Genomic DNA, 27,303 nt, shown 5'->3' on the forward strand with positions numbered 1-27,303 from the left:
GTTGCAAAACTACAACTCCCGGCATGCCCGGACAGCCAACGGCTGTCCGGGCATGCTGGGAGTTGTAGTTTTGCAACATCTGGAGGTCCGCAGGTTGAAGATAACTGTCCTATACTTTACATTGTATTTGGTTCAGAATCTTTTAAAATTGGGTGCGTCTTATATGCCGCAGCGTCTTATACGGCGACAAATACGGTAGTTTCTTTAAACTGTGACGTAAAACTCAGCATAACCTTGCACTACTATGTGGTAGGCAATAACACAATTATTGTGTGGCTGCCACAACTGTACCACAAAGTGGTAGTAATTATATATGAAGGCAATGTGTGAGTACTGGAGCATCAACACTACTTTATGGACACTATGACTAATCTAGTCTGTTTACATGGCACAACTAATGTAGTTAACTAAACGCTACTACTATCCTACAACTTGTTAACATGCTGTAGTTTTCAGAACTTACTATCTGATGTGTACATCTGCCAGATAGTTGAGATTGCTGACGTCTTAATAAAGAGGTGCACTAGAGAATCTGGAGAAAACTCTGTATATCCCTTGTGGTGACAAAAGGCATTTTGAATTGAACTGAAGCAAATATCCAGAGAATATGCCATAAATTGTCTTTAAGGCCCCTTTCACACTACATGTATCATCCTGCTTTTTTACTGTCGTTATTTTACAATAACGGATGAAAAAGAAAAAACGGATGCAATAACTGGTAATAACGCATGATAACTGATGACCATTTATCTGTTATTTTTTATGGGTTTTTTTTTTCTTTAAAAAAAACTGATGTTGTTCATCCGTTATCACCAGTTACATCAGTTTTTTAAATCAGGTTTTTGACCTTTTTTTGTAAAGCTGTACTGAGCACGCTCAGTACAAAAAAACGGAAGTTAAAAAACCTGACAATAACTGATGATAACGGATGTTTTTTTTTTGATCATCCGGTTCCCATAGACTTCAATGTTAAATTTTAACATCCGGTTTTTCACCATTTTTTTTCCAGACCAAAAATTAGTGCATGCACAGTCTTTTGCGCCGGCAAAAATAACCGACATTAGTAAAAACAGACATGCCTGATGCAAAAGGATGCTCAAAAAATCCCATTGACATGAATGGGATTTTTTGACGGCCGTTTTCAGAACTTTTTGCCTGGAGTAATAACGGAGGTTTTTTTTACTGGATGATCCCTGTAGTGTGAAAGGGGCCTAAAGGGGTTCTCCACCATAAGGTTATTTTAGCACCTACCTGGCAGACAGTAATGGACATGCTTAGGAAGGATCTGCGCTTGTCTTTGGGTTAAATGGCTATGTTCTGAGATTACCACAATACTGTGGCTTTCTTTTTGTGAACCTCTGTATTTCCTGTTGAAGTTCTCTTTTTTACTACAAATCCCAAAATTCCACTTTCCTACCTCCCACACATTAGCCACCCCACCCATTGAACAACAAACAAGCTAGATTCTATGAAAAAGGTCAGTGCTTTCTAATAATGGTGCCTCCAGCTGTTCCACCCATTGAAGCAGACAGGCTCCCTGTCATTAGCTGACTAGTGATGTCAGGCCTCGGCTGCACTGCATCCTGGGAAATACCAGAGACAGGAGTAATTTCATATGCTGTTAAAAATGAACATCCAGAGCAAAGATCACATAAGAATACGAGACCAGATGTTAGAGACAGGTACAGACACTATATTATGAACTACACTAACTTTACAGCCACTGTATCATAGTCAAAAAAAAAAAATTCCTGGAATACCCCTTTAAGATGAAGTTCTCAAATCTGGGGGGAAAAAAAAATCTATCAACAGAATGGGGGTTCTTCCATCCCATTCTCTTAGTAGGTGGCAGTTAGAGGACAGGTAATATTCATTTAACTTGTTAAGTGGGCAACTAGGTCCTTTAGAGCCAGTATTATTTTGTAAAAGGGACTATATTATTATAAAATGTCAAATTATATAAAATCCCATTTATATACATCATATTTGGTTTACTTTTATTTTTGTTTAGTTTTTTGTCCTAATTTTTATTTTATCCACACTGGCCATTAGAGCAGTAACCCTTCCTGTTTCTGTAGCCCACTTGTCAGCTATACTGTATAAATAGGCACAGGATGAGGAGCATCTCAATATTATCAGGGGGTGGGAGAGTGAGTTCTATTGTACAGCTAAGAGGCCTAGACAAGGCAGGATACACAAAGATAAAGTTCTGTATGCATCACTCACTTTTCTCACGGGATGAGGGGCTGTGCTACGAGAAGTTTATTACAGTCCGCAGTCAGTTGACTCCCTTATATTTGTAGATTGCAGGATAAAAAAAAACTTACCAGGAAGGATCTTAACATGTATAGCTTGGAAGAAAGATGAAACATAAATACATAAAGAGAATCAACACAGTAAAGGAGAGTATATTAAAAAGAAGCAAAACTAGGGGACATAGTTTCATATTAAAGGTTTATGCAGTAATATCAGGACGAGTAGTGGATGCATGGGATAGCCTTCCCGCAGAAGTGTGTGTATACGCACCTCCCATATGGCCACCCACAGAAGTTTTTTTTTTTTTTTAAACAAAAACTTAATAGCTACAATAGTTAACAAATATTAAATAGATGGGGCTGAGCATGGATGTGCTATTGTGTTGAAAGGACCACAGGACCACCTTTAGGAAAGGCCATCAGTGTACAGAACTGTAACATTTCCAGGAACATGGACAAATATCAGTGTGTGGTCACTGTTGATTCCCATATGTTTGGCCCACATGAATCAGGTTCATCTTTCGGTAGCTACCTTATAAAAAGGTGTTACATTCTAGCAGCAAACGATAAACTGAAGGACTTTGATCTTTATTTTTACACTAGATCATCAGTTTAAGAACTGGACAGCAGCATTCCAGAAGCTCTAGGTGAGAAAGGCAGGTCTGAGGAGCCAAGCCAAGAGAACTGTGGAACCCGTCACCATGAAAACGCTATGTAATCCATCAGCATCACCTTATAGAGCAGGAAGAACTGATCAGATTGATATATATATCTTTGTGGGAAAAGATTGAGTATGAAATCTCTGATCTCTCCATTAGGAGTCCAGTGGGGGATCCTATCAATAAGTGGCACTGTCCACTGGACTCCTAGGAATAGACAGGACAGGAATTTCAATTAATTATATTACAGTACATGTTAGGGTCTGTTTACACTACAGAATTTCTGCTTGGAGTAATTTCAAGTGGAATTCCACTTGCACGCTCACGGAATCAGCTCTTATTTCATGTAGAATTTTACTGGAAATAAATGGTGGGAAAATAATTCCTATTCCACAGTGTGAACTGTGCAGCAAAAGCAAAATGCTCCCCAAATTTCCTCCTGGAAATTTCGAGCTGAATTTCCGAAGTGTGATAGGCCCTTTATACTGAATCTCTTTCTACAAAAATATATATCAAGCTCAGATTTTCCTGTTAACATGATGATGATAGACTATAAAGCATTCATTGCAAACTATAGCTGTAATACTATACACAAACTGCAAAAAAGTAAGGTGTTCTTCCACAGAACACAACTAAGATGGGTGTACAGCACTAAATCTATTATTCTAGGGAAGTCAGAACACAGTTTCAGGAAAAACTGCCAAAATACTGTACGGTAAAGGTCTGGGAAATAACACCATGTTTCCAACATGTCAGTGGAATAAGCTTATGACCGGACAGAATTAAACCCATTTAACACATTAACATTTTCTGTAACTGAAAGGTTTAGTACAGAAGCATTGGAATAACACTGTATGAATGGACATTGATCAATCTGAACTGAAGCTATGAGCACTGTAAGATATATCCTACACAACTCCTATTTCTGCTCCCCTTCCAAAGGGAGGATACAACAGGTATGTGTAGGGGGCAGAATGAAATGCCTGAAATGTTTTCTAATCCAAGCAATCTATGTAAAGTGGATATGTGGATATGCTCTGTGTCATGTCAAGTACAACGTATGCAAGTACACCCAAAAGTTGGCCATACACAAGATAAAAATGATCCCTCCACCTTTCCATGAGTATAAGAATTAGGATTTTTTTGTGTCTGGTCTTGTGTCTGATGGGCCCGGCATTTTCTGCTTATGCCCTAGCTTTCATTTGTGTCTGCAACCTCAGGCTCTATTATCTGGATAATATAACATTTGAGATCATTGTGCAGTACTCTAGGTACAGTAATGGGGCACTTCTGGCAGCAGCAGAGCATCAGTGTTAAAGGATGAGGGGTAGAGAGGTCTGAGATGGGCTACAGAAGTGAGAACCAAAGAGGCCTCAGCAGTCATGAGTACTCCTCGTAGTCATCTGGGCCGGATAGAAAAAAACTAAAAAGTGAGTGACTACAACTGGATCAGTCACCACTGAAAGTTATTGTTATTCTGCCTTTGGTTTCATCTGGACAGTGCTATACTCGGCTTTATGCTATGCCCGGCTTTATGCTCTGCACCTGTATAACTGTATGGTTACATCACGACCACAGTGCTCTCTATTGACATCTCGGTCCATTTTAAGAACTGTCCAGAGTAGGAGAAAATCCCTATAGCAAACATATGCTGCTCTGGACAGTTCCTAAAATGGACAGAGATGTCAGCAGAGAGCACTGTGTTCCAAAAAGAAAACCATTTCCTCTGTAGTATACAGACCCTAAAAAGTACTGAAAAGATTAAGATTTTTTAATAGAAGTAATTTACAAATCTGTAACTTTCTGGCACCAGCTGGTGGCAACTTCATATGAAAAAATTCCAAATGTATAATATCTAATTTGTCAATAGACTTTTATAAACCTTATGTGCACAAACAGAATGGCACATTATACTAATAATTAATTTAGTATACCTATTTTACAACTGTATGCAATGGAAATGCAAGTCAATAGTAAATATATTCAATTGTATATGCATATTTTTGGGGCATGTGCTCAGCAAAACACTTCACATGTTTACTTATATAAATGTTTTCAATTATGTAAGCACATGTACATGCTAAATGTATGGACGACAAGCTAAATTTCATGTTTATTGCTTTACGCCAACAAACATGGTTACGGGAAAAGAAGTTGAAATCACAAATAGCATTAAAAATAGGTCATCAAGACTTACTCAGTAACCATCTTCTTTCGTCTTCGTCTGTTTTCTGTAGGGTGGTGATGATAAGTCCCATAATCGAACAAGGAGTCCATAGGTGCTTTCTTTGGTGCTGGCACCACTGATGATTCATAAATGGTTGATTCCAAATAATCCATTGGATTTGAAATACCTTTCTTGAAAGCACCCTGAAATCTAATCCTGAGGTTTTGTTTGCCATCTCCAGGGGGCTGCGGAGTCCGATTCACCTCTGCGGGTACTGCCCCCTCTTCATTTTCAAACAAGTTGGCCAAGGAAGACAGAGGGAAAGTGTCATTATGTGTTGATGAGGCATCATCTCCTTGACTGTCATCAATGTCTAGAGCACTTTGTTTATGGAGATTTGAGGGATCTGTCATACTTCACTTTGAATATCTGGAGTAGCAATAAAAAAAATTAAAAAAATGCTTATTCAAGAGCAATCACAAGGCTTTTCTTATTTCAGGTAAAATGATAAATGTACACGTTATATCCTGTAAGTGCATCTAGTGTGACATTTAGAAAAACCATCAATGCAATTAATCGACTGTAAATAAAATTGTTATTATTTTCATGTCATAACTATAAAAAACATCATCCATAAAAAGTACTAACCAAATATACACCTATAGAAAATCAGGAACGCTCACTATAGTAGTATTTACTGTATTGCACTATATATGTACTAAAGGGGTTGCAGCATCCACTGCACCTTTGCCAATACTTTGCTCACTGACAGACAGGCACACTAATGTTATATGAAGCAGCCAGACATATATAGATAGCAAATCTCTAAAATTGCAGTCATGTGACTCTACAACACACTTCATGTACCTATCTCCAGGATTTTACAGCTAAAAAATGTTTTACCACAAACAAACCTTTTAATGTGCAAACAACACTCCCCATAAAATGTCAACAAAATGGTGCCATATAGTGCTATAACACTAAATAAAAATGCCCTACACCATGATATAATAGCACTAAAACTGTTCAAATAACTTCAAAGAGTGCTGAATAGGGTCAGGGACAGCAGAAATACTACTGAAATACAGTGGCTAATTCAGTCTTGTCAGCAGCCTCTTTGTGCCCAGGGGCTATCCCATGCAGGGCAAGAGCCCAGGGTGAGGCAGGATTTGTACTTGGCAGTATTTCGAAAAACTGCCAAGTTGAAAAGTGGAAATCCAGTCCCTGTACAGTCTCATGGGTGGGTTGTCCACGAGTTTCCCGCAGCAAAAAAACATCCCCAACAAACCTCCACTAAGGTCAATGTAATATGCGGATTTCTGGCTGCAGAGATTCCACTACAGAAAACTAGCTGGTAACCCGCACATGTGAATGTACCCTTAGAGGTAATGGGCACTGGAGGTTCATTTATATATTAACAAGCTATCTACTGATAGGTCCACTTAAAGGAGTATTTTATAAAGAATAAAGGCCCAGATTTATCAAACTGTGTGAGAGAAAAAATGAGTGATTTTCTCCCATCAGCCAATCACAGCTCAGCTAACGAGCTCTGATAAAGTGAATGCTGAGCTGTGATTGGTTCCTGTGGGAAAAATCACTATTTGTTCTCTCACACAGTTTGAGAAATGCCAAAGTGTATAAATAATATCACTATTCCTTGTCTTTATCACTATATAAAGTGTAGTACAAACATAAAAGGGGACTTTCTGCTCTTTTTGGACACCAGGCACCTCTATTTTACCTGGTACACCATACAGTACAGAACCCCCAACCTTCTTGTACATGTGGTGAGGGCAGATGGAATTACCCTAGGGGCAGCTGGCATTTAACTCTTGTGTTCGTGACACCAGGGCGTGGTTTATCCTCTACACCACTCGAAGGTATACCGCTGGATCCTGGGCTAGGCATGGGGGCAATAATGACTCAGATGCCAAGTTACGGAATGGCAGCTTTATTGATTCAGACATGTGTAACTGTCTATACAGCTCAGCCAGGTCCACATAGGTGACCAGTGACTTCACAGACCACAGGGCTTGCTGGGATTTATGGTGGACTAGGACAATTTGTGGCAAGAGCCACACTGACTGGAGACTGATTGACTTGGACTGACTTGACTATGAACGACTATATCTGACTTCACCCCTTTCTATAGCTTACCAGACTTTGATTTGACCTGTGGGGCAATGGACTTTAGGATCCGTGGTTGTGTGGTAGACTTTAGGCCTCTATAGGACACCAGACACTCTCTGACATGACTTGACTGCACTGAATCTCAGCAAAGACTCAAAGAGACTGAAGAGGCTCCACCAAGGGCTTATATGGGGGAGACTCCGGAGGGGTCCCATAGGTCACCCTGTAGGTCACATGGTCACTGGTACCTTCCCTGGTTACAATCACATGACTGCATTAAAGGTATATAACATTTTATATACAATACACTGGATAACTTAAGGGAATGTATATAGGAGACAGGTGTAGGGGGGCTCAGGGATCACTGGATGAAGTCTGCCAGACAGGGCAGCAAGGGTACAGGGGTGCAACTCCTGTACTGGGCCACCAAATACAGATAAGGCTTTATTTGTCTGTATTACCTATGTGATCACCTTCCCTTTTTTCTTTTTTGTGGTAGGATTTGGTGGCTACAGAACCAGGTGCTAGCTTTTCATACAGATACATTTGTCTTAAAAGGGGTACTCCGGTGCTTACACATCTTATCCCCTATCCAAACGATAGGGGATAAGATGCCTGATCGCGGGAGTCCCGCAGCTGGACGCCTGTGATCATGCACGCGGCACCCCGTTTGTAATCAGTCCCCGGAGCGTGACCCCTTTCATCCTTTATCTTCCTTATTCTGGCAGCAGCCTTGGTGCATGGCAGAAGCACGCTGATGTCATTGCTGCTGCTTCCTCTAATCATAGCCGGGCCCAGTGAAGAAGCAACAGCGGTGACATCAGCGTGCTCCTGGAGCTTTGCCAGTGCACCAAGCCCGCTGCCTGAATTAGAAGGATAACGGAAGAACAGGACTACAGATTGGGGATAGGTATCATCACCCGCACTATAAGCCTGTACCAACAGGTTTGTGCGGGTGATGACAGATTTCCTTTAAATTACAGACACACAGGGTTTCCCCACAGAAGCCCTGTGTGCAGTAAGGTTTGGACGCAGGCCCATTCTTTACAATCACAGCGGCGTACTGAGCCCACCACCAAACCTCACTGCGCACACAGAGCATCCCGACTGCGCAGCAGATTTTGCGCAGCCTAAAATATGCTGCATATACACAATGGGGGAGATATACCAAAACTTGTCCAGAGTAAAAGTTGCTGAATTGCAGCCAATCAAATCACTTCTTTCATTTTTCAAAAATGAAAGAAGCAATATGATTGGTTGCTATGGGCAACTCAGCAACTTTTCCTCTGTACAAGTTTTGATAAATCTCCCCCAATATTCGTACGTTACCCTAGGCAGTATTGCTAATATGTAAATTTTCTTCTGTGTACAATGGAGGCGGGAGCCATCATTCAGAGCTACCTTGCCTCATCCCCTCTGCTCCTATAACGCCTCCCATCTCCCAAATATTTATAGACTCTTCACCCATGTGACCACTTTGAGGGAGAGCATATCGGAATAGAGAGGATGATGGAAGGGGTGCCCGACCTACATTCCGCACAGAAAAAAATAAACATTAACAATGAAGCATAATACACCATATATCAACCGAACGGGACCACATTTTACTCAGATTCATCTACACTATGAGGGAGATTCATCAAGATCTGCGTAGAGGAAAGGGTGACCAGTTGCCCATAGCAACCAATCAGATCACTTATATTATTTTTCAGAGGTCTTTTCACAAATGAAAGAAGGAAAATAATTAAGAAAGTATTCCAGCGCTAGCAGGAGTAGAGGTATAAAAGTTTCATCATTATTCCAAATGCAGTAAAATCCACAAAATAGCAAATACAGGTACCAAGTGCAGGAATATAGCTTGATGCGTAACCCAGGAAAAGCTAGTGCTGGACTACTTTCTTAATTTGGATTGAACACCTGCACAGTGGCATTCCATTCGCTGAGATTTCTTCTGTAACCTTTGGTGAGCTGATTTCCTACATATTCGTTGGAAGGAAAAATAATTGGTTGCAATGGGCAACTGGTTGACGTTACCAGTACAGGTCTCCCCCTATAAGGTTTCCCCCTATAAGATGAATCTCCCCCTATAAGGTTTCTTTCACACTACCATCATGTTCCTGCCTTCCGACACCCATTATTCTGCATAAAAAAATAGATACAATAACTGAACATAATGGATGACCAATGTCCGTTATTTTAATGGGCATTCTGTCAAAGTAACGGACATGTTCCATCCGTTATCACCCATTATTTCATCCATCATGCATCATCATAGTTCGTCATTTTAAGTCTGTTTTAACCCCTTCTGGTTGTGATGCTGTACTCATGCTCAGTAGCAATTTCGGATTATAACGGAATGTAAAAATAATGGGCAATAATGGATCTCATTTGTGAACATACGTCACCAATAGACTTCAATGTTAAAAATTTTAATGTCCGTTATTCCAATGTTATTTTTGATGGGACAAAAATTAGTGCATGCAACGTTATTTGCCCCATGAAAAATAACGGACGTTAGTCATAACGTGACAAAACCAATCATGAAGGATGGTCAAAAAATCCCATTGAAATGAATGGGATTCTTTAACAGACGTTATTTGGACTTTGTGACGGAAGTTAATGACGGGAAATTTTGCGGGAACATGCCATTAGTGTGAAAGGGGCCTAACCCTGTGTACTCTTAGTGCAGGTCAAGAAGCAGTCAGATTCTCTTTCATTGAATAGTTATGTATCACTGGTAGTACAGTTCCTCAGTGGCTGCTGGACTACTGACATCGGACTCTGTTCTTACTCAGGTTAGCATATTTAAGTGGAGCTAATCTGCATCAAAAAAGCCAACATACACTGCAAAAATCTAGGGATACTCTCGAAATTTCTGCAGTGTATTTTGTGGCATATTTATGCTCTCTGGAATATTCCTTTAGGCCACATTCCTTACTAATGGTTCAGCATCTGTGTAGACCACCAACTAGTGTGCCTCCGGCTGTTACAAACTACAACTCCCAGCATGCTCAGACAGCCAGAGGCTAAAGGTACACTGGTTAGGAAAAATGGCTAAAAAAAAAAAAAAAAAAAAAAAAAAAACTTCATTTACTCCAATGTAATGTAATGTTGTTTTATAATGAACATTAAATAGATACATTTTAAGGCAATGTATGTGTATCAGAATGGACTTCGTGCAATACCATAAATACCAGAAAATGTTACGGTTTGGTCCACAGGCGAGGATTCACTACCAGGCTGTCTTTGTAAGAGCTTCTCATTAGAGACTATACTATAAGCCACTGTGCAAATGTTTCCAGATGTGGTTAGAAGCAGAGCCTAAATGCAGCTCAAAACAGTCCCCCTTTCATATTCACTATAAATATACACAAGCATGTCATTTTGTAGGCACTTAAAACTGCTTTTATAGCATTAGAGAGAAAAAAAGACTTAACTAAATGATAGACATAGTTTTCTATCCAGAGGTATATTATTGTATAGCAGGCTACATACCAATGAACACAAATTACATATTCCAAATAAATGAATGAATGCTTGCTACGTGGTCAATTAACCCAATCATTGCTAGAAAGTTTTCTAGCTGAACTCACACAGACAGCAGTACACAATACATGTGCAGTCTATTAGAAAGAAGAACTACATTGTGCAAGTACCGGTTATGAAAAGGAGTTGTACTGCAATGTACATAACATGACTGGCAAGGTCTGGGCCTGCAGACAAAAGAATTTACGTGGCTAGTGTTGCTAGAGGAAGCTTATTTCGGTTCTCTTGTGACATTTTCATTTCTGCTTTATGTGTCATCTTGTGATAAATACTGGCAAGAAAACTTAGTTAAAAGGGAATGTGTCTTCAGAAAATAACCTATTGTTTAAATTACATTTTTAGACAGGTGTATAGATAACACAGGATCTACCACCATTCAGGCTAACAGAAGCTCAGGGGTCAGCCTCTATCTCTACATGTTGTTAAGACAGTTAAGGCAAGATGGCTGAACCCATTATGTACTAAAAATAAAATTTCACACACACACACACACACACACTAATATATGTATACACATACACACACACACACACACACCCACACATACAGTACAGACCAAAAGTTTGGAAACACCTTCTCATTCAAAGAGTTTTCTTTATTTTCATGACTAACATTGTAGATTCACACTGAAGGCATCAAAACTATGAATTAACACATGTGGAATTATAGACATAACAAAAAAGTGTGGAACAACTGAAAATATGTCATATTCTAGGTTCTAGCCCCCTTTTGCTTTGATTACTGCTTTGCACATACATTCTCTTGATTAGCTTCAAGAGGTAGTCACCCGAAATGGTCTTCCAACAGTCTTGAAGGAGTTCCCAGAGATGCTTAGCACTTGTTGGCCCTTTTGCCTTCACTCTGCGGTCCAGCTAATCCCAAACCATCTCGATTGGGTTCGGGACCGGTTACTGTGGAGGCCAGGTCATCTGGCGCAGCACCCCATCACCCTCCTTCTTGGTCAAATAGCCCTTACACAGCCTGGAGGTGTGTTTGGGGTCATTGTCCTGGTGAAAAATAATGATTGTCCAACTAAACGCAAACCGGATAGAATAGCATTCCGCTGCAAGATGCTGTGGTAGACATGCTGGTTCAGTATGCCTTCAATTTTGAATAAATCCTCAACAGGGTCACCAGCAAAGCATCCCCCACACCATCACACCTCCTCCTCCATGCTTCACAGTGGGAACCAGGCATGTAGAGTCCATCTGTTCACCTTTTCTGCGTCACACAAAGACACAGTGGTTGGAACCAAAAGATCTCAAATTTGGACTCATCAGACCAAAGCACAGATTTCCACTGGTCTAATGTCCATTCCTTGTGTTCTTTAGCCCAAACAAGTCTCTTCTGCTTGTTGCCTGTCCTTAGCAGTGGTTTCCTAGCAGATATTCTACCAGGAAGGCCTGATTCACACAGTCTCCTCTTAACAGTTGTTCTAGAGATGTGTCTGCTGCTAGAACTCTGTGTGGCATTGACCTGGTCTCTAATCTGAGCTGCTGTTAACCTGCGATTTCTGAGGCTGGTGACTTGGATGAACTTATCCTCCGCAGCAGAGGTGACTCTTGGTCTTCCTTTCCGCATGTGAGCCAGTTTCTTTGTAGCTCTTGTTGGTTTTTGTGACTGCACTTGGGGACACTTTCCACCTAGAATATGACATATTTTCAGTTGTTTCACGCTTTTTTGTTATGTATATAATTCCACATGTGTTAATTCATAGTGTTGATGCCTTCAGTGTGAATCTACAATTTTCAAAGTCATGAAAATAAAGAAAACTCTTTGAATGAGAGGGTGTGTCCAAACTTTTGGTCTGTACTGTGTATATATATATATATATATATATATATATATTTTTTTTTTTTTTTTTTTATATATATATATAATGTATGTATACACTATATGTATCATGTACAGAGATAGTTTCTTGCCTTTGCTGGATAAGGCTAGCACATCACACACCACAGGGAGAGTCATTTCCATGTGAAAGTTAAGTGATTTTACCTCAATTTATGCATAACCCTGCATGACTGTTGCACCCTAGCCTTATTGTAAACATACAAGCACAACAATCTTCGTGTTCACAGTATAGATCATAGTATGATATGTAATATGTTCAAACATGTCAAGTAGCATTCACTTAGGCACATTCCTGATCAGTGAAGTTACAGTCAGTCTGCATGAAAAGGAGAGCACACCCTTAGACACTGTTAGATTTTTAGACATATAAATTAAAAAGTAGAATGCTAACATCTTGTACACTTAACTGTAAAAAAAAAAAAAAAAAAAAAAAATACTGTAAAAACATACTTAAAAAGGTAAACCCCATTCTTTAACTGAATTTACATATTGCACACATTACATCTACATGATAAAGTTGACTATAAACTTGAAGGCACTATTGTCATTTTAATAAAATTTTACAATCACACAGAAATGTCAAAAATTTTGATCGGTAAGGGTAAAAGTTTTGAGACCCCCACCTATTGTTAGAAAGAGCCGAGAGAAAAATCACATGGCAGCACGCTTCACTCCTCTTCTCGTTGTACAATCATTATAGTCTAAGGAGTGCCATGTCGGGGAGTGAAGCATGCTGTCATGCGCTTCACTCAGCTATATTTGTCAATACATGGGAGTTGACCTGTATGTGCGACATGTCAAAAGTTTAATTAAGTAACATTAAAAGGTACCGTATATACTCGAGTATAAGCCGACCCGAATATAAGCCGAGGCCCCTAATTTCACCCCCAAAACCCAGGAAACGTTATTGACTCGACTATAAGCCTAGGGTGGGAAATACATCATCCCCCCCCTGTCATCATCCCCCCCCCCTTCATCATCACCACCTGTCAATCTCTTCATCAGTGGTCTTCAACCTGCGGACCTCCAGATGTTGCAAAACTACAACTCCCAGCATGCCCGGACAGCCATCGGCTGTCCGGGCATGCTGGGAGTTGTAGTTTTTAACTAGAAATGAACGACCCTGTGTGTCGTAGTCAAGGCAACGTCACTAGTCCGGGGCCGGGCCCGGAGAAGAGGGCCCCCCCCCCTGTGAAAATGGACAGCCCGGAACGACTAACCATCCCCACTGGACGGTCCCTGCAGCATAGATGGCCCGGACCAGCTCACCCTTCCTTCCCACCGAGGGGAGGTGAGAAGAAAACTAAAGGGGGGGGGGTCTGGATGATGACGAAGGCCACAGTGGTCTTCAACCTGCGGACCTCCAGAGGTTTCAAAACTACAACTCCCAGCATGCTGGGAGTTGTAGTTTTGCAACATCTGTAGATCCGCAGGTTGAAGACCACTGGGAAGGGATTGACAGGCGGAGAGTTCACTCGAGTATAAGCCGAGGGGGGCGTTTTCAGCACGAAAAATCGTGCTGAAAAACTCGGCTTATACGAGTATATACGGTAACCCATTCAAGTAACCCCCATTTTGTTTTTCCGGAAGCCCCTTGTTATTTTTCCATCAGTACAGCACATATTCACACTGATGTTTGTCTGTAACAGTTTCTGAATAAAGTTACCATCTCAAGATCAACATACCGGAGAGTGCCCTATTTATTTCTGCATTGCGGGACTATGTACAGACTGTGCGCTTTTTGATAGTGAACACCACCCGTTTTTCTATGCGGATGCATTGTCTACAGTGGGGCTGAACTTTTCCACTGAAAAAAAGGACATTGGAGGTGTAATACAGTAGAGCTGAGTTTTTCTGTTTTTTGAAGAAGCTATTCTAATTTTTCATTTAACTATCTGTATTTTAAAAGAATCTGCTTAATCTAAAATATATTTTTATTCTGGCCACTAAACCCTATAATAGACTTACACTTCCTGACTTGGAAAAAAAAAAAATGTTTTAGTTGTACATCGTACTCCTTGTCATCATAGGCAGGCTTAGGCTAGGTTCACACAGCGGAATCTCCAGGCAGAAAATGTCCGACCAGAGATTCCGAGTGCGGCCAGCGCCAACTGAATCAGTCGGCGTTAGGACCGTGCGGACACTGCAGTCTCCAATAGACTGCAATGTTTTCGGCGAGTATTTCTGCCTGAAGAATGAGCAACGCCATTCTTCAGGCGGAAATTTTCAAGCGGATTTTCCGTTGACAAATTCTGCTTCACAAATTCCGAAATGTGAATTTGTGAATGGACACCCATTCACCACACTATACATTTTAGCAAGCGGAATTTCTGCCTGCAATTTCAAAGCGGAATTGCAGGTGGAAACTCCGTAGTGTGAACCTAACCTTACAATGAAAAGTGACATAGATAACAGGGGATCCACTATTCACAATAGGTGACTGCACAAAGGACACAGAGGAGCATGCCTGGAAAAGGCTCCAGACCATTGTTCCATATGGCCTCTGTGGCTTTGGAAGTGTCTATTGAACCCAACGATTTTTGAGAAACCAGTCTAATGGGTATGGGAGCCTCATGACTCCCACCTGACAGATGACTTAGGAAAGAGAAGGGTAGAGCAAGTCAAATTTTAACTGGCCAAATTTTTTGTTCTTAAGGGGATAAGCTGAGGAGAAGTCCGACAACGGCTCTGGTTACCACTCTCCATTCAGAGTTTAAGAACCCTTGGCCTACAGCTAGTGATGATATATGGCTACCTTAAAAGAGAAATCCGGCGAAAGGTTTTTTTTTCTAATTATGCCCATTGTGTGGTATATAAAAAAAACAACAACAAAAAAAACTAAATATCTACTTACCTCTAGCCCTCTCGCAGTGCCTCAACTGTCCTTAGATACCCTGCATCGATCATCCTCCTGAAGCTGCAGCATCACTGTTGTTTACGGAAGCACCCGTGCCCAAAGTGTCAAACTGCAGCTCAGCTAATTGCTGGCCAAGGCAGGACATCGTTACGGCCAGCAATTCACTGAGCTGCAGTTTGACACTTTGGGCCCGGGTGCTTCTGTTAACACACATCTCGCTGCATCTTCAGGAAGACTATCAATGCGGGGAACTGGAGCAGGACATCGGAGGCACTGAGGTAGTGCTGGAGGCAGATAGATGTTTATTTTTTATACCCCACACAATGGGCATAATCGGGGGGGAAAACTCCCACCGGAGTTCTCCTTTAAGTCTTATACATATGGCTATAGAAATTTTTGTATTATCGTTCTGTTTTTTTTTTTTTTGGGTGAATGCAAAATAAGCAACTTTCTAAATAGTCTTATTAAAATGTCTATTTACCTACTACTCAGGGAAAGATAAGAAAAATCTGTAAGATGGACTTTCTTTCAGTGGAAGAAATAGCATCAGGGAAGAAAAGGGAGTTACACATTAGCCGATAGGTGGGGGAGACATATGGACTGGAGAAAGGTAGGAGAACACACAAATGGCAGTTTGTGTAAAGAAAAATATAGAGCTCATACAGCAAGCTGCAGAGGCTATACACAAAAAAGGAGCTAGGGAAAAAATGTTTGTTTTTGCGCTAAGTACAAGAATTAAAAATGAAGTGTAAAAGGGGTTCAAAGTCTTTTACTTTGTGTATTGTTTGCTTTCTGCTACCAGAGGAACTGTATTATCCAAGTAAAGATGACTATGCGCTATATACTATGAGGCCACACACTGAACAGTCTCATGGAGGTATACTACTGTTTGGACCACATAAAATCAGACAAATGTTTTCATTGTAATCCTGTGAATATCTGTGAGGATAATGAGGAGTATGCGGAAAAAAAGATTTTTCTACAGAACAGACAGACAGCGTCCGCTTATTATTAGGCTCAGTGGCCAAATTAAAAACTGCAGGATTATTTAAAAAAATATAATCCCCATAAAGTGAATATTGTTTATTTGTTGTGCTTTAACTGATTAGAATCAGAAACATATTCTTTTCTTATAACCTGTTTCTATGTTCTGTAATTTTTTTTGTTTAATTTTTAGGCCATTACTATGGGAGCAGCCATCTTGCCTGAGCTGTTTTTAACAGCATGTAGTGATATGCTTTACAGCAACCCCTATGGACATGATATATATATATATATATATATATATATATATATATATATATATATATATATAGTAGCCTTGGGGGGTGTGATGTTGTAGTAGATAAGGGGTTAATGTGAACCTTATAGTTCGTGACGCCAGGCTGAGGGCTAGTATGCTGAGGTAATTCTCCGGCCTATCGCCGCCCTTCCCAGAAACGACAGGTGCATGTGATGAAATGACTGAAGGTCCACAATGTACTTTCACTTGAACTTGGGTAACTTTACTTAAGTGCTTGCAGTACATCCAATGAACAATGACAGTCTCAGGAATACAGTCTTTATATAGCGCAATGACTGACAATTGTTGCAGACCTTGAAATAAATAAAAGTCTCTGAATTTAGGGTAATTATTGCAGATCCATCAGGATTTAGGGGATAGATAAGGTCCGGTGATCTTGCAGAGTGTGTGGAGATTGATATCGTCCGTCGCCGCAAGGTTCAGGCCAAGACTCACAGATCTCAGCAGCGCAGATGCTTCTTGCTTGCTTGCACAGGAACAAGAGAGCGAGAACATGGCCGCCGCTCCCTTATATGGGCAGGGGGCGGGGCTAATATGATTGGTCCGAACATCCGTCATTCACTGTTACAATGAGTGATGGGATTGACTACGTCACAAGGACCTCCAAAGGTCCTCAAGCAGAAATACCATAGAGTTCACCTAACCACGTGACCCGCAGGTCCTGCTACGCTATGGGACAGGTAATTATTTATAGAGCTTTTATATAATATTTACAAGCTTCCTAAGTAAGCTATTGGTGCAAAAACTATTGGTGGATAGGACAATAGGAACCTCGACGTCCTAGGGACTATGACTATGGGGACCAACAATAAAAAGGTACCAGATAGGATACGGTACCGGGACACCATATATATAACAAGTCCAAACCCTAATCTTTTTATGGGGCAGATATGAGAGCATGCTCAGTGACCTATATGGGATGGGTGGCTATGGTTGATATAGTCTTTTTTTATCTACTGGTAACACTTTTTACTGTAATGCTGTAGGCATCACTTTCCAACAGCCTCCTCCTTATCACAAACAGAACATTAATTTCAGAATAATTCTATAATATACTGAATTTATAGGCACTTTGTAAACTAAGATATGAAGCTAAAACCCAACCTGCGTGTTATACACCGATAAATCCTACTCCGGTCATTGTAGCCGCCGCTGCTCACTGATTTAAAGTGGCCGCGGCCGGACTGCAGATCCTGAAGAAACATCCGGCGTCGCGACCACTCTAAATCACTGACCAGCGATGGCTGCCAGGACATCTACTCCCCCCCCCCTTCATCACTGATTCCCCCGGTTGTAGTTCGTTATTTTACTCCTTACCTGGCCTATGCGCTCCAGGCAGGCTCAGGTTTCGCTGGCGTCTGGGGCTGACTACGAACTGATGGGTGATGTCCCTGACGCCATGCAGAGGACGTCATGTGCAGGGGATCAGTAATTGGAAAGATGTGTGTGTGTGTGGGGGGGGGATCAGTAAGGGGAAAGATGTGTGTGAGGAGGAGTCAGTGAGGGGAAAGATGTGTGTGTGTGGGAGGGGTCAGTGAAAGGAAAAAGATGTGTGTGTGGGGGGGGTCAGTGAGGGGAAAGGTGTGTGTGTGGGAGGGGTCAGTGAAACGAAAGATGTGGGGGGGGGGGGTCAGTGAGGGGACAGATGTAGCTTGCTGGGACTTGCAGTGACTTGACAGACTCTAACGCAGCCACGCTGACTATAACTGACTTGACTTGACTGAAGATAGTGACAGCAGACAAAGATGACTTGTGGCTGCAATTTAGGCTTGAGGCCTCCAGATGTGCTGGGCACGACTTCACCTCAGGAGCTAAGAGAGAGATTGTAGTACCTCCCTCTCTTATAAAGGAGGGCTGAGCAAGGAGCCTATAGGTTAGCTGCGGGTCATATGGTCACCTGGTGCTCTCTAGGTAACAAAACATATGACTTAAACATGTGACAACCATTATCAGGTGACTAACAATACACAATATGGGGGGAACACTGCAGGAGAGCCCTGAGGACGTCCAGGGACTCAACCTGACAGGACTGTAGGAGCATATCCCGTACTGGGACATCACAAATATATCTAGCATTTCTGTCTAGCATTGAGATCACTTCGGTAACTCAAGATGGTCAGATATCGGAGTGTCCAGCAGTAAGCAAACATTGGCTCATGACACTAACCATCTAATGTTTATCACGGCAGCCCAAGTGGATCTGATATGTTGGATTTTGTTAATGTTAAAGGGGCACTCTGCTGGAAAAAAAATTTTTAAATCAACTAGCTCCAGAAAGTTAAACAGATTTGTAAATTACTTCTATTTAAATATCTTAAAGGACATGTCCGGTGCTCACTTTTCTTATTGTATCCGTTCCAGGCTGCAAAAAAAAAAAGAAAATAAGCTTTCTCTTGCCTGCCTAGGCTCCCCCGGTGCTCTGGTACAGGCATTCGGTCCCCGGGCTGTATTCTTCTTACTTCCTGTTAGCCCGGCACGTCAAACGGAGCTTCAGCCTATCACTGGCCGAGGCGGGACATCGCTGCGGCCGGTGATAGGTTGAAGCTCCGTGTGACGTGCCGGGCTAACATGGAAGTAAGAAGAATACAGCCTGGGGACCGAACACCGGTACTGAAGCACCGGGGGAGCCTAGGCAGGTAAGAGAAAATTTGTTTTCTTTTATTTTTCAGCCTGGAACGGATAAAATAAGAAAAGTGAGCACCGGACATTCTCCTTTAACCCTTCCATTACTTATCAGCTGCTGTATGCTTCACAGGAAGTTCTTTTCTTTTGGAATTTTCTTTCTGTCTTACCACAGTGCTCTCTGCTGATACCTCTGTCCATTTTAGAATTTGTCCAGAGTAGGAGCAAATCCCTATAGCAAACCTACCGTGCTCTGGACAGTTCCTGATATGGACAGAGGTGTCAGCAGAGAGCACTGTGGTCAGACAAAATAAATTCCAAAAGAAAAAAAATTCTGTGGCGCAAACAGCAGCTAAGTACTGGAAGGGTTAAGATTTTTAAAATATAAGTAATTTACAAATCTGTTTAACTTTCTGGCATCAGTTGATTTAAATTTAAATATATATATATATATATATATATATATATATATATATATATATGTTTCAGCGGAGTACCCCTTTAAGGCCAGTGCAACCCAAGAAAGATGCTTATCCTGCTACATAATTAAAATTTCTACTTGATGTTAGTGAACGGAAGTGATTTGTTTAAACTGTCCTAAGCCTGCAGAAAGTCTTCAAGTCTTTGCTGGAGCTAAACCTAGTCTACAGGCTGATACTGTTGCAGACTGTCCCGTAAAGGAAACACTGCAAATGATTAAGGGAGTTATTCCAAGATTGTGCATGATCCTTAGGGGACCTAGCAGCTCACATAAGGGAACACCAGTGTTTATTAACCGGTTGCCGTCTGAGGATGAGCCGGCTTGTCCTGAGACGGCAACTGTTGTATGGCGTGGGCTCCCGACTTGAGCCCGCGCCATACCGGCCGTCCCCCAGCTAATTCCTGTAGCTGGGAGCCGGTGTTAATAGCTTACATGCAGCCGGCTATTAACCCTTTAGATCCCCGCTGTCAAAGTTGACAGCAGCGTCTAAAGGGACATTTAAACCATCTCTGGTGGTCCAGTGGGGTGGATTGCCCCTCTGCAGTGCGATCGCAGGGGGGGGGGGGGGGGGGGGCGATCCACTACTGAGGTAGCCTGAGGGCTTACCTCTACTGTGCCGGCTGCTGCGCTGTGAATGATAAAGCCTGGCAGGACTTCCTCCTAAAAGTCCGTAGGGGACTAAAAGTATATATAAAAAAAAAGTTAAAAGTTGAATAAAAAGTTTAAAAACACACCCATTAACCCCTTCCTTATTAAAAGTTTAAATCTCCCCCCTTTTCCCAAATTCCATATAAAAATTATGCAACCATAATAAAAATAAACATACAGTCATGGCCATAAATGTTGGCACCCCTGAAAATTTTCAAGAAAAGGAAGTATTTCTCACTGAAAAGGATTGCAGTAACACATGTTTTGCTATACACGTGTTTATTCCCTTTGTGCATATTGGAACTAAACCAAAAAATGGAGGAAAAAAAGCAAATTGGACATAATGTCACACCAAACTCCAAAAATGGTGTGGACAAAATTATTGCCACCCTTAACTTAATATTTGGTTGTACACCCTTTGGAGAAAATAACTGAAATCAGTCACTTCCTATAACCATCAATAAGCTTCTTACACCTCTAAGCCGGAATGTTGGACCACTCTTCCTTTGCAAACTGCTCCAGGTCTCTGCTGTTGGGAAAAGGCACCCTTCCAATAAGAATCTTAAAATCTCTCCACAGGTGTTCAATGGGATTTAGATCTGGACTCATTGCTGGCCACTTTAGAACTCTCCTGCTGGAAGACCCAAGATCTCGGACGCAAACCCAGCTTTCTGACACTGGGCTGTACAGTGCGACCCAAAATCCATTGGTAATCCTCAGATTTCATGATGCTTTGCACACATTCAAGGCACCCAGTGCCAGAGGCAGCAAAATAACCTCAAAACACCATTGAACCTCCCCCATATTTCACTGTAGGTACTGTGTTCCTTTCTTTGTAGGCCTCATTCCATTTTTGGTAAACAGTAGTATGATTATCTGCTTTTTCTGGTAAACGTCCACAAGACGTTTTCCCAGAAGGATTTTGGCTTACTCAAGTTCAGTTTGCCAAAATGTAGTCTTGTTTTTTTAAGTCTCTGTGTCAGCAGTGGGGTCCTCCTGGGTTTTCTGCCATAGCATTTCATTTCATTTAAATGTCGACGGATAGTTCGCGCTGACACTGATGCCTCTGAGACAGCTTAAATATCTTTGGAACTTGTTTGGGATGGTTCATTTTCCACCATCCGGACTTTCCTGCATTGACACCTTTCATCAATTTTTCTCTTCCGTTCACGCCCAGGGAGATTAGCTACAGTGCCATGGGTTGCAAACTTCTTGATAATGCTGCGAACTGTGGACAAAGGCAAATCTAGATCTCTGGAGATGGACTTGTAACCTTGAGATTGTTGATATTTTTCCACAATTTTGGTTCTCAAGTCCTCAGACAGTTCTCTTCTCCTCTTTCTGTTGTCCATGCTTAGTGTGGCACACACAGACACACAATACAAAGACTAAGTGAACTTCTCTCCTTTTATCTGCTTTCAGGTGTGATTTTTATATTGCCCACACCTGTTACTTGCCCCAGGTGAGTATAAAGGAGCATCACATGCTTGAAACAATCTTATTTTTCCACAATTTTGAAAGGGTGCCTCTTTTGGTTTATTTCCAATTCCCACACAGCGAATAAACGTGTATAGCAAAACATGTGTTACTGCAATCCTTTTCTGAGAGAAATACTTCACTTCAAAATTTCAGGGGTGCCAACATTTACGGCCATGACTGTATGTGGTATCGCAGCGTGTGTAAATGTCCGAACTATAAAAATATATAATTAATTAAACCACACGGTCAATGGCGTACGCGCAAAAAAATTCCAAAGTCCAGAATAGCATATTTTTGGTCACTTTTTATATCATGGAAAAAATGAATAAAAAGTGAGCGTGTGCCTCCACCACCCGACGTTTCGCTATGGAGCGTCGACCCCGGAAGAAGCACCATAGCGAAACATTGGTGGTGGAGGCACACGCTCGTAATCTATCCCACTGTGGTAATTTACTTTTGCATCTCTTCATAGCATCCTAGTATTACACTTTAATGCTTCTTGGTATTGTTTTCTCTTTTGGATAGCAACCATTGTACCTTTACTATTGCTGTGCACTTATGCACTTTATATTGATTATCTTTATGTGGTTGTTAGGTTTACACTGTATGATGCTCTGATGCAGCTGTATTTCAGCTATTAAGCTGATCCCTATGCGTGTAGCCCCCATTTCAATCGATCCTCCTGCACCTTTTTCTGATATCATGTTTTTATGTGATTTTAAGTGTCTATTATTTTGAGCATATGTGTTTAATAAAAATTATTTTTGTATCATTAATTTCATTGTATTTAACTTATGGTCAAAGTGCAGACCTGTTACACCTTGGGACTAGTGTGCCATTTATCCATTATTACTGTAAAATGAATATGTACATTTTAGTGGTGCTATTGTACAAGGTGCCTAGGGTTATGGTCCCACTTTTTTAACAGGTGCTTCCTATTTACTGACTGCTAGAATAGTGTGTGTCACACAGTCAAATATACAATTTTTCATTATATTAATTTGGGGGGGGGTTCTTGCTTAAATATAAAAAAAAAATCATGACATTTAAGATTATCTAAGCAAAGTGATCTATGATATACCTTAATAAGTAAAGGAGTATGAAATTTACGCTGCTTTAGTAACTTGAAACAAATGAATGGAAAGTAAGAAACAGAACCGAATTCTTCTTGTCACTTAAACAGTTAATGCTTTCCGGTGTTCCACTTATGTCATGGCTTTCTGGCAGCAACAAAGGATTAACTGTAATTAAAACTCATGTTCTGGTTGGTGTGGCATTGTTTCACCTTGTCTGTCTTATTCGTCATGCTGGGATTATCTTCTGCACCGGCTCCATATACAAAGGTATAATTACGCAAAAGAGGAACATCATAGTTTCTCTTTATGTTAAAAGAGAATTGTGAACATTACTATTTACATTGTTAAGGGAGTCAGCCCCCCTTTGGAGCAGGACACTTGTTTCTTGTCCTACTAATGAACTTGTGATTGCACTAATAAATACCCCTCCCATATAAACCATAAAGGGGTACTCATATTAACTGATACCAGAAAGTCAAAACAAATTTGTAATTTATTTCTATTAAAAAATCTTAACCCTTCCAGTACTTATCAGATGCTGTATGCTCCAGAGGAAGTTGTGTAGTTCTTTCCAGTCTGACCACAGTGCTCTCTGCTGCCACCACTGTTTGTGTCAGGAACTGTCCAGATCAGGAGAGGTTTGCTATGGGGATTTGCTCCTACACTGGACAGTTCCTGACACGGACAAAGGAGTCAGCAGAGAGCACTGCTCTCTAAAGGATAACATGTCTGGCCGGGGCGTGGGGGGGGGGGGGGGGGGGGACTTCGCTCCATGTCGGATGATGTGCAACCACCGCTGTCACGCCCCCTCCATTCATGGAAGGAGGTATGACGGCTGTCTACTGGCTTCCATGTTCATGAATGCAACAGCGCCAGGGGCCCCAATGGCTGGACCTCCCACAATAAGACATGTTATCCCCTATCCTTTAAGATTTTTAAATGTAAGTCATTTACAAATTTGTTTAACTTTCTGGCACCAGTTGTTTTGAAAACATTTGTTTGAGTACCCTGTTAAATAGCCCCTGATCTGTAATTACAGGCCACAATTACTCCTGGGATACTTCTTTCTGATCCTCACTGCACAATTCGCATGCAGATGTGCTTGCTTTGGAAACTGCATAGTGATACTGCATGAAATGTATGCCTTAATGGTGCGTTTACACGCTAGTAGCTAGCAGAGAGTTTCCCACTATGGGAAACCCGTGCGAGTTACGCTACCATTGATTTAAATGGGTCTGCGAACAGTCCGCAAATCTGACACTATTGCGGACTGTCTAAGGACCCATTCAAATCAATGGTAATGTAACTCGCAGCAGGTTTCCCGCAGCGTGAAACCCGCTGCTAGTAATAGCGTGTGAACACACCCTAAAGGGGTACTCTACCACTAAAGATCAGAAGATGTCTGATCGCGGGGGTCCGGCCACTGGGACCCCCCAGCGATCTTTAGCGTGGCACCCCAGTCATTTAGGACACAGAGCGAACTCTGCTCCGTGCTGGATGATGGGTGCCCACAGATGTCACATCCCCTCCATTCATGACTATTGGAGGAGGCGTGACTGCTATGTAATGAAGGGAGGTGGCGTGGAAAGGGGTGTGGAAAGCTTCCGTGTTTACAAAGCTGCGATGTCCGGAGATCCTTTGGATAAAGATATGATGTCTCGGGGCAGAGTACCCCTTTAACCATTTCAGTGAGTGGAAATATTTTTAAGATGTCCTACCATGTCGACCCACAGCTACTCTTCCCAATAAAAAGTTTCTGACAGTGACCATTTAATGGCACACAATGGTATACGTCAGAATATCTATTTTCTGGTATCCCAACATATACTGATGAAATAACCCAAGGCTTTTTTAAAGAAATGCACAGGTCTCTTTTACTAACAGGAAAAGGAAGTATAAAGGTTTACCACCTTATATACATTTATTGGAAGTTGGAAACCTGAATGGACATCTTGGGAAGCAAGGTTAGAAACAACCATATTTCCATCTGCAAATGTGCAATTCACTTATATTACACTTAGATCATGGTCAGACCCAGTGTTTTGGGCTGTATTTTTAAGATGTTCTACTGATCATAAAATTAACCTCCGGGCTTTTAAAATATTAAAGGAGTTCTCCAACTGAAATCTTTTATCCCCCGCTTTGCCCACGCTGTAAAACTATACATAATAAACTTTCAATAAACTATCTGCCTACGATCCCCCGTTGTTCCGATATCGCCGCCCGTGCTCCGGGCCCTGTCAGCTTCCTCTTCCTGCGGGTCGGTGACTTCACACTGCGCTCACCCGCGATGGGACATTGCTGCGGCCACTGATAGGCTGAGCGCAGAGTGAAGTCACCGACCGGCAGGAAGTGGAAGAGACCGGGACCGGAGAACGGGACGGCGATATCGGAACAACGGGGGATCGTAGGCAAGTAAGTGAAAGTTTATTATGTATAGTTATACAGCCCGGGCACATCGGGGGTTAAAAGTTTTAGCTTAGAGAACTCCTTTAAGTTCTATAGAACTCAATAGTTATATTCACAAGCATAAAAAGCATAAAATTAAGCGCAAGGTTCTTTTGACCATTTTTTTTTTTTTTTTTAATGAAATACATGTAAAAAAAAAATGTTTACTAAATGCAATAAACTGCTCGGAAATGGATGAAATGACACATAAAAGGTTATTAGCTACAGTAAAATCAGGGTGTATGGGGCGTTTGGAATCCTCTGCATTATAACCCAGTGTATTGAGTTTAGTGCAGGTGAACAGGCGGCTGTCAGATTCCCCTTGAACAGGCTGTCAGATTCCCTTTAAAAGGTTTAAGATCATCAAACAAATGTTAAGGGAATCCTTCATCGGTGTAATCTGCACTAACCTGTCAGTACAGGTAACACGGATGACAACCATACTTACCTAGTCCCATTCTGTGCTGTGGTTCTCCGGTTATCCTCTTTAGTATCTTCAGCTCCGGGCCCAACTTAGTGACATCACCGCTGCCGTTCTCTGCTGGGTCCCGCAGCCAGCAAACATTAGCGGTGACATCACTAAGCTCTGCCCCTGCACCAAGTCAGGCCTGGAGCTGAAGATACCGAAGAGGATAGCTGCAGAACCACAGCACTGAATGGGACCAGGTAAGTATGGTTGTCATCAGTGTCACCTGTACTACATGTCTGTACCAACAGGTTAGTACCGGTAACACTAATGACAGATTTCCTTTATTATTACAAAAAGATAAACCAAGGAAATGCAATATGCAGTGTTCAAATGATCATTTGATTTATTATGGGGGGGGGGGGGGGGGAGCACGATGCAGCAGAATCGCATTGAACACTACAGGGCTCTGCTCCAACTAAATTTTCAATCAGAATTTTTCTGCCAGTTGGAAATTCTGCTGAGTACACATAGCCTAACAAAGTAAAGTAGGCCAAATGATATTAAAAAGAAAAAGGTCATGCAGCAATCCAAAGAAATTCAGGAACAGATAAGATACAGAGTAACTGACATCTATCAGTCTGGAAAGGGTTACAAAACAATTTCTAAAGCTTTGGGACCAGCAAATCATGGTCAGTTATGTTCCCATGGCAGAATTTCCATGCAGAATTCTACATGGAGATTCCACAGCAGGAGAGTCCCATTGAATTCAATGGGATGCTGCTGCGCTGTTCTCATAGCAGAATGTCCACGCCTCATATCTGGCGTGGAAATTTTAATTCCGGTGTCCGCAAAAAGAATAGACATGTCTATTCTTTCTGGGAACAAAGCACGGAATGCATTGCTGTCTACTAGATGGTGCATTCCCGAGTGGTCCCAGCTCTGCCATGTTCTGACGGTGCTCTGCATTCAGGGGCAATGTCCGCAGAGAGAATTTCTGTGTGTGAACATAGGCTTAAGGTCAGTGTTCATGATTCAACTATAAGAAAGGTATCAGCCAAAAATGTTATCAATGAAGAATTCTAAGGCAAAAAAAACACTGCAGACCAAAAAAAAAAAAAACAAAGACCCGTCTCATGTCTGCCAAAAAACATCTCTAGGATTCCAAAGAGTATTGGAAAAATATTCTGTGAACAGATCAGACAAAAGTTTAACTTTTTGGAAGGTTTGTTACATCTGGTCTAAAAGTAACACAGCATTTAAAAAAAAAATAATAATAAAACATTTTAACAACAGTCAAATATGGTGGTGGTATTGTAATAGTCTGGGGCTGCTTTTTTGCTTCAGGGCCTGGGCAACTTTCTTTTATTGA

General features: G+C 41.4%; 1 protein-coding gene across 1 annotated transcript in view; it reads right to left on the reverse strand.

Moving 5' to 3' along the window:
- TRPV4 (transient receptor potential cation channel subfamily V member 4) overlaps window positions 1-27,303 on the reverse strand; it is a 121,311-nt gene that overhangs the window by 78,764 nt on the left and 15,244 nt on the right. Inside the window, exon 2 of the mRNA XM_056528863.1 lies at window positions 5,112-5,510. Within this exon, the coding sequence (XP_056384838.1) occupies window positions 5,112-5,494 (383 nt within the window). The 5' untranslated portion in view covers window positions 5,495-5,510. The remainder of the gene's footprint in view (window positions 1-5,111; window positions 5,511-27,303) is intronic.

This window comes from Hyla sarda, chromosome 1 (genome assembly GCF_029499605.1).
Source record: "Hyla sarda isolate aHylSar1 chromosome 1, aHylSar1.hap1, whole genome shotgun sequence".
NCBI lineage: Eukaryota > Metazoa > Chordata > Amphibia > Anura > Hylidae > Hyla > Hyla sarda.